The sequence below is a fragment of the Capra hircus genome, chromosome 24 (assembly GCF_001704415.2).
Source record: "Capra hircus breed San Clemente chromosome 24, ASM170441v1, whole genome shotgun sequence".
NCBI lineage: Eukaryota > Metazoa > Chordata > Mammalia > Artiodactyla > Bovidae > Capra > Capra hircus.
The window spans coordinates 43,141,489-43,158,621 of record NC_030831.1 but is presented as its reverse complement, the minus strand read 5'-3'; the positions used below and the strand labels follow the sequence as shown (position 1 = coordinate 43,158,621).

Below are 17,133 nucleotides of genomic sequence, written 5' to 3'. Positions count from 1 at the left end.
CCGGCTCCCCCCGCCCCCCTCAGCTGTCCCAGCTGTCCTCAGGAATGCAGTGGCAGCCGCGCCCACAGGCCCCGCTGGCCCCAGATTCAGAAAGCATCCCTCCCCACCCACCCCAGCAGCTCACCCCACGCTGTGGCCCTTCCTTGCTAAATGTGTGTGTGCCTCCCACCCCCACCCCCACCCCCACCCCCACCCCAGACACCTTCTCCCTGGGCCACTCATCCACTCCAAGGAGAGACAGAGGTATGGCCCATTGTCCCAGTCCTGGGAGGGGCTGACAAGTTCACCCACCATCCTGTCCAGGCAGGTGCATCCACTCTTGCACAGGTGAGGAAGTCAAGTAACCCATCCTGAGCCACACATTTGACTCCAGTTTCTTTTATTTTTTAAGTTCATTTTACTAGGATTAGAATACTGAACATGAAGCCTGCCCTTTCCTAGTTCCCAGGTGTGTTGCCTCAGGTACAACCGCTGCAGGTCGAACATCTTTCCCTGGCTTCACTGACTGGCCACCGCTGCCTGGACCCTGACTTCCTGACCCTGGTGGTGGGCCAGCACCCGCAGCTCTGCTGACATGACCCGTTTCAGGTGCAGTGGGATTGATTGGGAAGTGATGAACAGGAGAACCATCCGGTGAGATGCTCCTTTTCCGGAGGGCTAGAGGTCGCAAGGCTTTCCTATCAGGTGAACACCCCACTCCCACCGCCCACTTCTGATGCAGCCGCCCCAGGCCGCCCTCCCCACCCTCTCATCTGGCTTCCGCTCAACAGAACAGCCGGCGAAGTGGTACCTCGAGGCCCCTGACTATTTTTATGCGGCCATCTGCATCCTGGGCCAGGCCTGGCGGGCAGCAGCAGCCCAAGGAATCCCACGGCAGGTGGTGACAGCCGGACAGCTGGGACTCGGCCCTGCCCGCGACTGTCCTGAGGATGCTGCTAATGTGTCGAGAGGACCGCTCAGGGCGACGTGGTGTCCGGCCCCCTCCACCTCTGCAGCCCTGAGGCCGGTCTGGGCGCTGGGGTGGGGTGGGTTGAGGGGAGAGCACGCGCCCACCCCCCCACCTACCCTCCTACACCTCTCCTAGAACAGCCCGGGAGCCCTGGACGTGGAGAGGAAAGGGCGCTGAGTCAGGCGGCGGCTGAGTCAAGGCACCGGGCGCTGAGTGAAAATTCCTTTTTTGGAAGTGAGGCCGTCCCTTTTCTGGAGGCCGAATCCCCGGGAAGTGACGCCGTCTCACCCGCGGAGGCAGCAGCGGCCCCTGGCGGAGGTGCTGGAAGCCGGGCGCCGTCTCGCCCCAGGAGGCCTGGGGACGCCCCTTTCGTCGGCCCGGACCTCAGGGAAGGGCTTTCAGCCGCGCTCCTTGTAAGGGAAGCGCGCAGCGAGCCCGCGGGCGGGGTGGCGTCTCCCCTATCAGCGAGAAGGACGAGACCCTGAAATGCCTGCGTTTTTTTTTTTTTTTTTTTTTTTGTTTGTTGTTTTTGCTGAGTTTGAAAAAAGAGGCTGTGCTTCCAGGAATACGGCGGCAATTCCTTTACCTCTGCTCGTCCCCACATCGACACCGCCCCCCCCCGCCCCGCCCAACCCATCCCGCCCCACCCCTGCCTGAGGTCCTGGCTGCCGGCCCGGCTGCTCCGCGTGTCAAGTGGAGAAAGGGTGGGAGTCAGGTCCGGTGGGCGGGGAGCCGGGGACGGGAGGGGCTCTGGGATGCGATGGGAGGATGGGAGCGAGGCACGACTCCGGGCCCAGGGGTATGACTGCGAGCGGGTCTGAGCTTCTGGAACGAGCCGTGGGTCTCCCACTGTCCTGAGCCTTCAGACAGGAGGGGGCCAGGCCTCCGCGCCAGCGGTTCTCAGGAGGAAAACCAGAGAATGAAGGCACCTGGCACGTGCGGGTCCCTTGGTCCAGCAGCACCCCCCAACCCCATTTCTTCCGGGAGCCGCACTAGCCCCTCCCAAACCATGTGATGGAGCCTGGGGCCCCGCCTACCCTGATCAGGACTCATTTCCAGCAGCTTCGTGTTCAGGAAAGGCTGGCAGGGCAGCCTATTCTCCTCCGAAGACTGAGGCCCGCAAGCTTTCCGGTCTCTGGGCTCATTAGGAGCCCGGTTAACCCCCCAGTAACGTCTGACCCTCCTGTTCCCGCGGCACCGGCTCCTGATAGAGACTTAAGAGCGATTGCCTTTGTTAGGGGAGAATTTCTGGTTGATTCAGCGTCTGTGAAACTTCCTGAGATGAAAGAGACAGAAGAAGTATGTGTATCATAGCAGCTTTCCTGATGGGTTTATTGTGGAGCGGAAGGCACTGTGCAGCCCCTGGATCCTGCCATCCTAGCCCCCACCGCAGGTACCACCACCCCAGGGACCCCCGCCCAGTCCCTGATAGTCGCTCAGGCCCCTTTTCTTTCCTGAGCAGGTGATACTGGTGGGAACACAGCATTTTCTAAATTCATCCCCGAGAGGGACCGGCTGGGTCAAGGCTGGCTGACCTCCGAGTTGTGCCCCCTATCCACTCTTGATCCCTCTCCGAGGGCGCGAGCCAGGCACCGCCTGCTCCTCCGTTTCAGCCAGCACTCGGAGCATGTAGGTACCCATGTGGACAAGACACTGGCCAGTCACCTGGGCAGCGTGAGACAGGAACCGCAGCAGGCTCCTGCAAGAGAGGGAATTGGTGGTAACAGACCATGTGTGCGAGTCCTCATCGAGGTTTGGGGGCTACTCTGCACAACCAGGAGCATCCCTGATCTCAGCAGTAAAGAATCTGCCTGTAAAAAAAAAAAAATCTGCCTGCAGTGTAAGAGCCACAGGAGACTTGGGTTCAATCTCTGGATCGGGAAGATGCCCTGGAGAAGGAACAGGCTATCCACTCCAGCATTCTTGGGCTTCCCTGGTGACTCAGGCAGTAAAGAATCGGCCTGCAATGTGTGAGAACTGGGTTTGGTCCCTGGATTGGGAAGATCCCCTGGAGAAGGGCATGGTAACCCACTCCAGTATTCTTGGTTGGAGAATCCCATGGACAGAGGAACCTGGTGGGCTACAGTCCATGGGGGTCACAAAGATTCAGACACGACTGAAATGACTTAGCACGCACAACACAACCAGGTCAGAATTTCCTTGGGTCTGGATTTAGCCCTCATTGCTGAGAAATAAGGTTTTAAATGCATGACCCTAGTTTTTAAAAGGAATTTGGTTCTTCTATTTCTTATACAGGGTTTTTGTTCCATTTTGGACTTAACAGTCTTTGGAGAAAACTATGTATTTTGGCTCAAGTTTCAGTTTTCTGAATAAGTTTGTGGTGTAACAAGTTTTTACGACAACATGAGTGAGAGTCGGGCCAGGGTTCAAGGGGCTGAGGAAGGGCAGTAGCTGTGTCCAGACCCTGCCTTCCCGGGTGCGTTACCTGAGCATGGCCTTGAACCCGGTGCAGTGGATGTCGTAGGACACGGAATACATCTCGTACATGGTGGCCTTCACATTGAGGCAGCCAATGACATCCTTGGGGCTCAGCTTGTACAAGTCGAAGGTGACTTTCGCGATGCCCCGTCTCTGAGGTGGCCAGCGGGCTGGGGTGTGGCTGCCAGCCTAAGGGTGGGGAGGGCAGAAGCTGCAGTGCATCCCAGCTGCCACCTGCAGGGCCTGCAGTGCTGGGTTTACCTGTCTGCTTAAAATCTGAGCGTGAATAAGCTGCTAACTATTTGAGGAATGTTTTCAGCCAATCAGGGTGCTTATGTGGCCACGGGGTCCAAACTCATAAGAAGTGACCTCCGCCAGCAGCTCTCTTCAGGGACTGGGGGTGAGTGTGGTGTGGCCTCAGGGTCCAGGGCTCAGTGGACAGTTGTGCCAGTGATCTGTGGTAGACATGCACTCACCCTGGTCCCCCAAGGCCACTGCGGCTGCCTGGTGATGTGGATGGGCCCATGACGGCAGGCATACTATTCCACCATATGAGAGGTGGCCACGGAAAATGCCAGAATCCTATGGCCAACCAGGGCTGGTGTGAGGGCCGTTCCCTGATTTCTGGTTTCTCCCCTGGAAGAAGGCTGACCTCTTGGGGACACTTAGCAGACTCACTCTCAGTCCGCTTGAGACCTTTGGGGTTGGGAGAAGCCAGAGACCTCTGAAATCCCAGGTTTATAAACAGCATTTTCACATGGTCTTCCTGCAGAAGCTTTGAGAAAAAACAGGAGAAAACTGTCCCAGGGCCATGTCCCAGGCACACCTCTGGTGGGTTTGCTGCACACACGGTCCTGCAGTGCACAGGATTCAAATAGAGGAACGACTTTCATAAACCTTGAGACACGAGAGTAGTTGGGGCTCTGAGTGTTAAATTCACTGACAAAAGTCTAGTATAAATTTGAAGTTAAACTGCAAACTCCCCTAAAAGCACCTAAACCCTTCTTGCTGGTGCCTCTCTTCTCTCCCCACCCCTCAACTTGGACACATGACGGTCCCAGCCCAGGAACTAACACACATGAGGTCCTGCTGCCTTGGAGGAGGTGCATCTATTGTTTAGGAAACGTTATTAAAAATTGACTCAAGGCAAGGGGTTCCAGACACAGCTCCTCTCTGAAGCATGAAAGTTTTGATCTCACTCTGCCAGTATCCTTGGTCTTGAGTTGGAATCGATATGTCTCCCCAAACTCGGAATCTAACCATGGCGACAGCGGGGTGAGGTGGGGTGGGTGGTTAGGGGGAAGAGTTTCATCATCCCCCCACCCCACCCCCAAGATGCCTCAGGGGGATTGCCTGGCACCAAAGCTTTGGACTGAGAAGGGAGACCCCTGGTGGATACTTCTGGGAAGTTCTATCTAAGTCAAATCCAAGCGGCCTCGCTGAGAAACTCCTGCAAGTGAGGCAGGACCTCTGACCTCAAGAAGGAAGGCGGTCCAGACACGTAGGATCCCGTGTAAGACTCACATAAACCAGACTGTTACCAGATGGAGAAACATCCCGCCCCCAAGAACCGTCACTTTGGTGCCACTCTTGTCCACTGCCTCCTGTCACCACCCTGACTTGCAGCTCAGTGCCCACTGCTGTGCCCACCACATGGGGGCTTGTGGCAACCGACTCCCCAACTAAGTAGAAAAGCATCTCACAGAACAGATAGAAGAGACCCTTCCCCTCTGCATTAGTGTCCTGGGGCTTGTAGGACCAATGGCCACAAGCTGAGTGAGGATATAGACTGATGCTCTGACAGTTGTGGGGGTCGGGAATGCTGAATGAACTATGGGCTGTCCTGCTGGGGCTTCCCTTCCTGGCTCCAGAGCCTCCCGTGTCCTTGAGCCCATGGCCCATCCTCCTGTCACTGCTCCCTGCTTCAGCCCTCACTGGCCCTCCTATGTCCCTCTTACAAGGACCTGTGATGACCACCCAATCAGGTAATCCAGGATCATCACCCCTGTGAAAATCCTTAAGTCAATCACACCTGCCAACTCCCCTTTGCTATGTAAAGTGACAAGTTCCTGGGTTCTGGGGATGAGGATATGGGTCATGGGGGCTGGAGGGAGGAACCAGCTAGGTCATGAGCATCAGTGAATAATCTCTGTCCCATTCGCTTTTCCAGGGGATCTTCCTTACTCACAGATCAAAAACAGGTCTCCCACATTGCAGGCAGTTTCTTCACCACCAGGGAAGGTCAGTTAGGCATACAAAAAGATGTTTGAATATTATGCTTTACATGTTTAGGTGTTTTATGGTGGGAATGTTTTTCAAGATTTATAATCTATAGTTTTCTCAGAAATAAAACCCTTTATGCCACTTCTTTGCTTGTCTAACTCACTGTGTTTACACCCTCACATACCTCCCTAATTTCACCGGCTGCGTCATCTCACTGCCTCCTGAGGTCCACGCCCTAACAGGGTCTTTAGCTCCTCACTGGCCAAAGCCTGACCCTCAGAATTACTGGGTCTAAATCACACAGTCCAGGTTTGCAAAGATGCCACGTTTCCTAGAAACACGTAGAAGCATCCCTGGAAGGCAGCAGATCCAGTTACCGGGTGAACACAGAGGAAGTATTCAGAAAGCAAGCTGGTCAACCCCAAGTGGGGACCACACTTACCCAGGTGAGCAGCCTACGTAGCGGCCGCCCAGATAACACACTTACCGGTGTCCATTTCTGCCCCTGCTCCAGGACCATGAGGTGTGTGTTGTCCCCCAGGGTCTGGAAGAACTCCTCTGTGTCCACCACAGTGCCATCCTCCTCCAGCACCAAGGTGACCAGTTGGCTGGGGACCACCAGCGCATCCAGGGTCTAGGTCAGACGGAACACACCGGCGTCACCAGGTGAAGTGACTCTGTTTGGACCCATCAGTGGCATCCATTAAGTCATGGTCCCCGAAGTGTTAGCTGATTTTAAGGATCTAAATGGTAAAGATGTACCTTGCCTGGTGTCTATAACTCAGGCTTTACTTGGAAAAGAGAAGTTGAAAAGTTGAATGGACCTAACTTCTTCAGAGGTTTCAACATCGTTAGGTAAGGAATTACAGTGGACAATATTCAGTTTCTAAAGTGTCTTGCTTATTTGGACAAATAAAAAGAACGACCCTGTGTCCATGATGCTTAGAGAGCCGTGTCTCTATCACTTCAGAGACAGCGTGTTGGATGCTCAGGTCCTGTCTCTGGTGAAAGTCTATGATTCTTCCTTATTTGGTGATTGAGGACACTGTTTTAGGTTAAGAACAATTGGTCCCTGGCCTCTATAACCAAAACTAGATTTCTAAAGTTGTGCCTCCTATATTCTCCCTTGTCAAGAAACTAAAGTCACATTATCAAATGATGGTTGTTTCCTTATTTTTTTAATTTATTTTTCTTTTCTTTTTCCTTTTGACCATACCACAGGGCTTGTGGGATCTTAGTTTCCTGACCAGGAATCAAACCCTGGCCCACAGCAGTGAAAGTTCAGAGTCCTACCCACTGGACCACCAACGAATTCCCAATTAATGGCTATTTTGAGGGCTCTCATCTCTGTACCTAAGTCCTATATGGGACAGGAACACAGAAATGTTCCCTTTAACCCCAGCAGGCTCCCCCAAGCTCCCTGTCTTGCACTGATTTGTCCCCGAGACCCTGTGAGTTGGGGGCCCTCATGGCTGATGGGGGTACCTTGCTGAGGAGCTCCTGCAGGCTACTGGCCATCACCCCTCGGCGGCTGCTCCGGTCATGGTTGGAGACACGGAAGGGGCGAGCGGGATGCATGAGGGGTGTGAACAGCACTTTCTTTGTCTGCGACCCCATAAACGTCAGGGGCCTGGAAAGGAAGGGTCAAGTGAAAGCCAACTGAGGTTAGTTTAAAGAAGAGTCTTTAAAGAGAGGTTTAAAGTACATGGAAATAAGACAAGGTTAATATTTGCACCTAAAGAAAGGAGTCAGTAGTTAGGGATGATTAAAAATTGTGTACCTGATACCCAAGAAACAAACAAATATGTAAAATTAACAAACACAGTATCATCACACCTGTTTTACCAGGACATTCAAAGCCCTCGCAGTAACTGAGAAGGAGAGGTGAAGGTACCAAACTCAAGGGAGAAATAAGGATAATATTCTGCAAACGTTGGCTTTAGAGTTGAAAAGCCTAAGTAAATGATTTCTTGAGGCCATGGAGCAGCTGAACAGACTTAAAGAATCAGGCACACACACAGTTATAGATTTGTACAGTAAGGCTAAGGAAGAAATGGCTACCCAGCCAGTATTCTTGCCTGGAAAATTCCATGGACAAAGAAGCCTGGCGCACTACACTCCATGGAGTCACACTAAGTGGGACATGACTGAGCAATGAACACTTTCACTTTCATAGACACCTCTACATATGTCAGTCATTTGTCTATCTATATTTTATATCTCCAGCTAGACTAGACTTTCCTTACAGACAAACGTGACAATCTGGACTTGTGACTGGCATCTACAGTGCAGGCAGGGGGCAGTCAGGTGGGGCTGAGCCCATACCCTGTGGGATCAGACACTGTCTCTGGGTAGATGGGGTCGAGACTGAGCTGAATCCTCGGACACCCCACCGGCATCTTAGAAATGCCTGGTGCTGTGTGGGAAGCCCCTACCCTCCCCTGACATGATGGAACCCGTGCCACAGCCTGTTTACCTAGACTGCCAGCAGTCTAGGATTTGGTCTGAAGCTTATTTGGCCGGCGTCAGGCTTGTGCCTTGTGACTGAAGGCATCTAAGCACCTGCCATGGCCAGCAGCATGTTGGCTTTTAAAATATATCAACTAATTTCATTATAACCTTACAAGGAAAGTATTACCTCATTTCTCAGGTAAGAAAGTCAAGGCTCAGAGTGATTTCTCAAGGTCATCCAGTTAATAAAGAATCTTTCTGAACTTCATCTTAAGCAATAAACATCAACTGGAGCTGGTGAGGGAGAGCTGCCTGCCAGGAGGACAACCCTGGCTTCTCTCCAGGGTCACCACCCAGCCTGTGTCCAGCACAACAGCTGCAAGGGGACTGGGCCTGGTCTCTGGTCCCTATGCAGCTCTCCTCCAGATCAAGGCCAGCCCAGTGAGGGAGTCCAGGCCTGAGCCAACCCAGTGGAGGGCCTGGCACATGGCTTCCAGACCTCTGCCCCAGTTCCGGGGAATTACACAGGCTCCTCAGTTACACAACTCGACAACCAGGGGCCCACATCTGCCAGGGTGATGCTGCAGGGAAGTTGCTTGGTGCCCTCCCTCCTGGGGAACCCGGTACACAGGGCAATGAGAGTAATCCACATGATGCTTTACAGCTGGAATCCAGCTCTGTTCTCAATCTGGTGGAGAACGAGCTTGCTGTAAGGAGCGAAGAAAGAAACAGTTTCACTGCCTGATCAGGACACAAGCTCACATCACAGCTGAGTGTGGGGGGTGGTGCTCAGGGCAGAGGGAAGGGTCGCCAGGGTTGGGGTGGAGGGAATGCCCTTCCCACCCTCCCGCCCCCTGGTGAAACCCTCCTCTAGTGCAGAAGAGCCCAGGGCCTGCCAGCAAGGGCCTCCCTCCCTCCAGACCCATTCCTTTGTTCCTGAGAACCGAAAGGCTCAGGCTCAACCAGAGAAATAGCAGGACAAAGTTCACGTCTTAGAACCTGGCCCTGGGGGATCAGTGTGCGCTGTGGGCCGGACAGCTCTGACCTAGTTAGTCAGGGCCCGAATCTCCTCATCTCTGCAGACACTTGCACCTCTGTTAGCACCGATCCACTGACCTTGCTCCGCCATCACAAAGCCCTCATTGTCTTCTAACTACTGACCAGATAAGCGCTGGCCTCCCTCCTCACTGCTCTGAGATCGCCAGTTGTGATAAAGGAGGACGCCCAGTTATTGCTGTCCTTAATCCTTACGTTTCCCAACTAAGAACTGGGTCAGTGTTGAGAAAAGGCTTAGGTACACCTAACAGGCTCAACCAACACCAGGTGCTTACTCTGCCCCAGCTAAGTGGATAGTGGGCTCAACCAGCCACATGAACAAAGCAACACATTAATCCAACTCAGTCTGGTCCTCTTGGTGGGATCATTTGTGTCACTGGCCATCAAACAGCCCCGCCCCCTACCCCAACCTCCTACAGCGACGTTGTCCTAGAAGCACTGAGAAGTCTTAGAATCCAGCTTCTGATGACACATCATGTTGGCCACCCTCTAATCCCCAGGAAGGTGCAGGTGATCACATGAAACAGGAAGGGGAAAGGCTCAGGACACAGGAAAACAAGGAAACAGGTTCTTCAAGGAAATAATATTGTTTCAGGGAAATCAAGATAAGAGAAGTCAGATTTCATGGAAGGTTCTTGAAAACTGTGGAAGGGCACAGGTCCCAGAACTGAAGGGACAGGGAAGTCTACCTTTTCCAGGAGGGACTGAGGAGACCTTAACACACACAAGTGGGAAAGAGAGCAACAGGCACTGGCTGACCATGGATGTGAACTCCACTACAAAGCTGGGCCTCCAGGTCATAAGATGGTGCCTTTCTAGGCTGCTCTCTGAACTGGTGTTTATTCTAGAAGTGCTGGGGGAGAGCAGGGGGCCCAGGAACAGGTTGTCGGTGGACAAGGAGGGTCCATGGGAAGTGATAAAGCTCAGACAGATCCTGTGCCCACAGTCAGGTGACAGGACAGTGCTGGAAGGAAAGTGCGACCCCAGCTGTGGGATGGCAGAGAAGGGACAGGCCTTGGAAAGCATCCATCAGGCCTGGCGGGGCCTCCAAGAGCTGCAGGGACAGCAGGTGAGGGACAGTTTTTGGGGGTGGGGGTCTCACTGAGGCAGGAAGCAGAGCAGTATTGGCCCCAAAGAGGCTTCCTGCCCTCCAGCAATGCCTGGCCAGTGACAAGCCACATATGGGACATGGGGCCCCACTGGGAGCTCCCTGGCAGGACTATGGCCATTCCTACTATGCCTTGAGCCCTGCCCCTGCCCCCACTCTGGGGAAAAAATGCTTGGCTAGAAAACACATCCAGCACAGGGCCGTGAAGTCTCTGTACACTTTGAATGTTATTAACATAAGAGTTTAGACCACAAAGGAGTAAGCATCAGTACCATAGAAAAGTCAATTCCTCCCTTAGGTCTCCTACAAGACTGGTCAAATTTGTCCCAAATGGCAGCTATTCAAAACCTAGAGTTATTTGTTCAAGGAAAGAGTACCAAACAGCTACTCTGCACAAAGTGTGATGGAGATGAGCTCTGTAACTATCTCAGTGCGTGTGTTATCGCTGCCAGGACACAAAGCCAGAGCAGGCTGTGTCTGCGACAACACACACTGTGGGGATGGACATCCTGGGCATCTGGAGCCGAGCCAGGAGACCTTGGGCTGCTTCCATTACCACCAAGGCCTCCTGATCACAGACAATGGACAAACTAATAACTGGGTTAAGATCATTGCGTACCTGCATCTGATGTTAAAAAAAGACATTAGGTTCCTGCCTTGGCAACATGCAGGTACTTACTAACAAAAGACAGAGTTAGGAAAACTCTACCAGGACCACTGAGAGGCGACAGAAGTCCAGCAGTCACCTTGCCTGCCAGGGGGTCTCATGCAGCCTGGATATAGCTTTAAGGAAGGCAGAGAAAGTTTTCCTTTCAGCAAGTGTTACAGGTGGGCAGAAGCAGGTGGGGTCCCATGAATGCAGCAGCTCAGCATGGAAGCAGGACCTGGTGACAGTGTGTCCCCAGGGTGGTCCTCCGCCCAGAGCCCCGCACTCAGGGCTGGCTAAGCAGATCAGTCCTTCCCATGAGATCATCTGCACAGTAACTGCAGAAGCAAGACTTCAGAAGCAAGTCCTTCCTCCTCACACAGACGTCTTGGGTTTGGGATTGACACTGTAGGGTCAGGTGCAAGGGCAAGGGCAGCCTTAATCTTGCAGGTCTTGCCTTGTCCTGTTCAGGCCACACCAGCCAGGAACTGATCCTCCTGTCATCCTTACAACTTGGCTCACCAGCTCAGTGCCCAGAGGACGTCAGAGAGCTCCTTGGGAGAAACGCTTGGAGGATGCACTCCAAGCCGTCAGCTTTTGTTACCCCAGGAGTGAGATTGGGGGTAGGGGAGGGTTGTGAGTGGAGTTGGAGGAAGAAACCAGGAAAAAAACCAGGGCCCTTCCTTTAGGTCTAAGCCACATGAGTGAAGAGGCATGAAAAAATCTGTCTCTCACCTTCCTGGGGTCCCAGTTTTAAAGAGACAGCCCCAGCCAGACAGCTCCCCTTCCATTGTGGCAGCTCTCTAACCCTGGGTATGGCAGGAAGCCCCCCTTTAAAGACCCAGGTTCAGAAGCTCACAGATCACACTACCCCCTCACCTACCCAATCCCTCCACCCCAGTCACCTGGGAAAACCTGCATTTATATGTACACCTATGGCTGATTCATGTTGATATTTGACACAAAACAGCAAAATTCTGTAAAGCAATTATCCTTCAATTTAAAAATAAAAAAAAAGCATTCAAGGGCTTCGCGCCTTTTGACGATCTTCAGAGAAGCATGCTGCTGCTGCTGCTGCTAAGTCGCTTCAGTCGTGTCCGACTCAGTGCGACCCCAGAGACGGCAGCCCACCAGGCTGCCCCGTCCCTGGGATTCTTCAGGCAAGAACACTGGAGTGGGTTGCCATTTCCCTCCCTTAAATCTACAGTCACTGCCACCAGGATCATCAGGATTTTACAGAGGAGGAGTGGGTTGGGTTTTTGGACGTTAAGACGAACCCAAGAAGGAAAAGTGATGCGGGGCCTCGGTCACCAGGAGTGGGAGGCGGGTGAGGAGGCCCCGCAGTTCGCCGGCACCTCTACCACTGTCCCGCATCCCCTGCCCCGGCCCTGGCTGCAGCGTCACTACTTTTCCCCAAACTCCGCGGTACAAACCCGAGAGCTCAGCCAGCGCCATCAGGTAGTGCCGGAGCCCGCGTGGCCCTGAGAAGTGAACTGGCCACCCCGAAGCCGTCCAGCGTCCCACCGGAGCCCCTCGTCTAGCCCTAGCTCCCGCCACGGTCGGGGACCCGGAGCAGCCTGGCCCCCCGCGCGCCAGGGGTCTCCTGGGTCCCGCTTCGTCTGCTCCCGTGGCGGCAAGAGATGCGGCTCGGGCACTCACCGCGTTCACCTGTTCCCGGAGCCCGCGCACCTGGGGGCCGCACCTGGCGCTGGGGGCGGTCGGAGACTCGGGAGGGGACGCGCGCGGGCTGGGGGCGCAGGGCCGCGCAGAGGGACGCGGGAAGCAGAGGGGCACGGGGCGTTAGGGGGCCCCGGGGGGCGGGGAGACGAGGGGCCCCGAGGCGGCGGGAGCGCCAGGGGGATGCGAGGCGCTGGGGGCGCAAACCAGCGCGGCACTCGCCTGAGCAGGGCTCCGGCGCAGTCCCGGGCGGTCTCCATCGCTCGGTCCGGTCAGTCCCCGCCCGGCCGGCCTCCCGGCGCTCGGGCCTCTTAAAGCGCCACCGCTCGCCCCGCCCAGGTCCACGCCCCTCGGGCTGCGGTGCTTTGCACGGGACAACCATTCCGCCGACAACCCGGAGCCCAGCCATTCCCCGTGCCTTCGAGGGTCGCCGGTTGGCCTGTCGGATGGGTCAGTGGGGACATTGCCACGCCGGCAGCGCAGCCTCTGCAGTGGAGGGGCGGGTGCGGCCCAGGATGTGGGACACCGGACGTGGGAAGGGATGCTCTGCCGGAAGGGGTCAGACCTCAGAGGGGCCGGGCTGTCAGCTGTTCCCTCTCTGAATTGCGAAGCCGACTCTCTAGAGCGGGTTAGGGGTTGGGGCAGTTGGCCCTGACCCTTCGGAAGGAGAAACCCGGCTGACACTGTCCAGCGCCGCCTGCACTCGGGGTGACTGGCCCCCGTCGGCGCGCTGCCCGCCCGGCCGCGCGGAGCCGGCTCCCAGAGCGCTATGGCCTGACCTCTGTGGCCTGACCTCTGCCTCGGTCCGGACTCACGTGACCTGCACAGCTGGCCCTGCTGCCTGAGTTCCTACTCCTCCTCTTCCTCCTCCGTCCTGCCCCGAGGCTCATGATGTCACCGAGGGAAGTGTGGGGCCAAAAGCAATCTCTTTCCAGAGTCCTGGTATCCCCCGGACCTGCGGGGTTCCAGCGGTGGCGGGCGTCGGGGGTTCGGGCCCAGAGCCCCATCTGGATCTCGCCCCCCTGCCAGTTGCCTGAATGTTGTATACCCCTCACAACTCATGTACTGACCTCCTAATGGCCAGTGTGCTAGCTTTAGAAGGTGGGCCTGGGTGGGGGGTGGGTGCTGGGGTTATGAGGCCAGTTACCCCATGGATGGGGTTACTGTCCTTATAAGAGAGCTCCCTCACCCCTTCTGCCTCCTGAGGACACAGGGAAGGGACTGTCTGCCGTGAACCAGGAGGCGGTGTCACCAGAACTGGTCCCTGCTGGTCCAGATCTGGGGCTTCCAGCCTCCAGAACCTTGGGCAATAAAACTCTGTTGTTCATAATAAACCACTGGTGTCCAGCACTCTGTCAGAGCAGCCTGGACACGCAGCTTGATAATGAGACAGTGGGTCCAATCAGTTCAATTCAACTTGCCTCTAAAAAAAGTTTTATTGCAAAAAATTTAAAATATAAAGATGTTTAGAAAGAACATGCCATGAGCATCTCTATACATAGTGCCTGGATTCAATATTTTGACATAATTGCTTGTTTTTTATCTGTATGTTTATTTGAACCCCAAATGCTTCAACTTGCATCTCTGAAGAAACCAGAACATTGTTACACATAACAGTGATGTTTCCTCTCCGAAAGAAATGACTCCCAACTGCACCTGATATTCAGTCTACAATTAAGCTCCCCAGGCCACTGTTGCCTTATGCATATACACGGCCTCCATGCCTGAGTCCAGGTGTGTCAGGCCCAGGCTGGAGTAGTGAGGGTCAAGTTCACAGGAGACTCGTACATGGAACCAACCAGTGAGTAGCTCACTGACTCACTCCCAGGGCCTCGAGGGTGAAGGCTTGTTAGTGAGTGAATGAGTGAACAAGATGCTATGGCAGCAGCAACACCTGAAGGCCTATTTCAAAGGGGGCAAATGTGCGAATTCTACCTTAAAGTGTCCTGGAAGGGACTTTGGAGCTGGGGCCAGGTGAGGGTGGGGAGCTGTGTGTGGTGGGGGCTGTTCTGTGCTGTTTTAGGAAGGGCAGAGGCACACCAGGACATGGGGGGTGTGGGGGGATCTGGAGGAGCCAGGGTCAGGGAGTGCCCACTGGGAAGCCATGTTGGGAAGAATCTGCACAGCAGTGCCATGGACAGGGCCTCACCCCACTCACACCTACAATCCAGTGGCAGCCAAGGAAGGCAGGTCCGGGAGCCGGGCAGGCTTCTCTGTGTAGTGGGAATTCTGCACACAGAAGAACCACAGCCAGGAGGGGTGGAGCTGTCCCCGGGTGCCATCCCGTCTGCCCGGTGCCTGACTGGGAGAAAGCAGGACAGGCTGTATGTAAGGCCGCAGGGGCAGGAGGTTGTGCAACAGCCCTCAGTCAAGACAACTGTCTCCCCAACTGGACTAGGAGCAAAAGTCCTCCTCTTCCAGACTGGACTTTGCGATCTCATGGAGTCTGTGTAGCCAGTGTGAAGACCCCGGGGTTGACTTACAACTCATGCCCATGACGCTCACTGAGACCTTGGAGCAGTGGTTCTCAGCCTTTGGGGGCTCCAGACCCTTAAATATAGTATCAATGGAAACTGCAGCGTCTCCTCAGAAACGCCTATACCCAGGCCCTCTGAGGGGTCCACGGGCCGAGAAGCCCCTCTTTGGGGACCAGGATTCATCTACCCCCTACCCCCGGGCCTGCCCCACCCCCCACCCACCTTACTCTCCTATCCCTGTGGTTGTGTCATTCCTGGGTGTGGATGTTTCCTTTTCTCCCAAATGTAGGAACAAAAGTGATGTTTTTTTCTGCTGACTTCTCTGCAGAGGAAGGGCCCAGAGAAGGCTGTGTTTTGGGGCTAATTCCTGGTCTTTCCCAAGTGGGCAGAAGGGCAGAGCAGAGCGGGGCCAGCACCGCCACAACACGTGTACACAAACTGGTGCTGGACGCTTCCCACAAAGGTCTCAGCGAAACTTTAACTCTGTAAGTAAAACACAAACACCTTGTCGTTGTGAGGTGTTTATATTAAAACCTTACAGATAAGGTGAGGTCTTCCCAGACCACTGTCACCAGTTCTGCCCGCCTCCTCACTTACCTGAGTCCTGCCATGGGATCACTTCTATGAGTGTCACTGCATGTGGTCTGTTTACACAGATGGTACTGTATTACACGTATTATATGCAGTGTTGTGCTTCACACCTCAGTCATATCTAATGCACACTGATCGACTTCAGACTCTTAACGCTGCATACATATCAGAGCATGTAGATAACACATTGTATTCAACATTTCCCCTTGACGAATATTGAGCCCTTTCCCTTTGTTCTTATGTATAAACAGCACTGAACTAAGCATATGTCTTTCCAAGGTCGGGCAGCCCAAGCCTGCTTGCAGCATGGGCCAGACAGAAAGGGTTAGTGTGAAAGGACTGTTTTGACTGTTCAGGAAGATTTATTGATACATTAGAGCAGTCAATGGAGTCCGTGTTTGCAGATCTCACTTTGTGAATTCCTAAGCACTCATTGGGCTTCCCAGGTGGCTCTAGTGGTAAAGAATCCCCTGCCAATGCAGGAGACGTAAGAGAGGCAGATTGGATCCCTGGGTCGGGAAGATCCCCTGGAGGAGGGCATGGCAACCCACTCCAGTGTTCTTGTCTGGAGAATCCCATGGACAGAGGAACCTGGTGGACTACAGTCCATAGCGTTGCAAAGAAATTGAACACGACTGAAGCAACTTAGCATACATGCATGCAAGCACTCACTAAACAATGTGTCTTGATTTAGTGGTCAAAAATTCAGAAAGAGGGCGGCTTTCATAAAAAGCCAAATTGTGTTAATGGGTCTGAACCTGCTCTGCGTCGTTATGGGAGCACCCAGGATGCCACCTTCCTCTTTATCACTGAAGCCAGCCTGCGAGAGTGGGATCTCCATGTGAGCAGATGATGTTAAACCTCCTGACGAAGATAAAGAAGGGCAGCAGGAACACAGCTGTCTGCAGACTGCATTCAGCAGACATACAACATGCAGTGTTTTATTTTTTGCTTTTAAAGAAACTGTATCCAAATTATTAGCGTCCTGAGCCCCCACACCTTTTTCTTATAAAATTTGCAATTTTGAAACTCATTTGGCCTGAGTGTGTACGCGCTAAGTCACTTCTGTCTTGTCCAACTCTTTGCAACCCCATGGATTGTAGTCGGTTAGGCCTCTCTGTCCATGGTATTTCCCAGGCAACAATACTGGAGTGGATTCCTTCCCCAGGGCATCCTCCTGACCCAGGAATCGAACCTGCGTCTCCTGCGTCTCCTGCATTGGCAGGTGGGTTCTTTACCACTAGCGCCACCTGGGAAGCCCATTTGGCATACAGATCCCATGAACTGGTCAATAAATATTGCCAAAAAGACAAAGAAAAAAGCTTATCACTTCCGCGTAAATTTAAAACTCAGTCATCCAATCACTTCTATTAGGTGATGGGGGAGGACAGACCTAAATCAGGCCTGTCAAGTGTTCTTAGGTGTGGCTTGTAATGCCTTAGGTGGATTCTTAGAAGGAGCAAGGAATCATTCATAATAGTGCTTTGCACCTGTGACACACACACACACACACTCA

The 17,133-nt window shown here is 53.9% G+C and overlaps 1 protein-coding gene across 3 annotated transcripts; it reads right to left on the bottom strand.

The window, feature by feature from the left end:
* On the bottom strand, nt 359–12,875 carry CIDEA (cell death-inducing DFFA-like effector a). 3 transcript variants are annotated; one of them, XM_018039339.1, is made up of 6 exons: nt 12,772–12,875; nt 7,097–7,241; nt 6,099–6,245; nt 4,067–4,163; nt 3,396–3,577; nt 1,519–2,648 (listed from the first exon to the last, which is right to left on the bottom strand). In XM_018039339.1, the coding sequence occupies exons 1-6, from the start codon at nt 12,807–12,809 to the stop codon at nt 2,559–2,561; spliced, it is 699 nt and encodes a 232-aa protein (XP_017894828.1). In that variant the 5' UTR covers nt 12,810–12,875; the 3' UTR covers nt 1,519–2,558. The 3 variants fall into 3 exon arrangements, with proteins under 3 accessions (XP_017894829.1, XP_017894828.1, NP_001301150.1); XM_018039340.1 differs by lacking the exon at nt 4,067–4,163 and having other exon boundaries at nt 359–2,648; NM_001314221.1 differs by lacking the exons at nt 4,067–4,163; nt 12,772–12,875 and having other exon boundaries at nt 2,501–2,648; nt 7,097–7,228.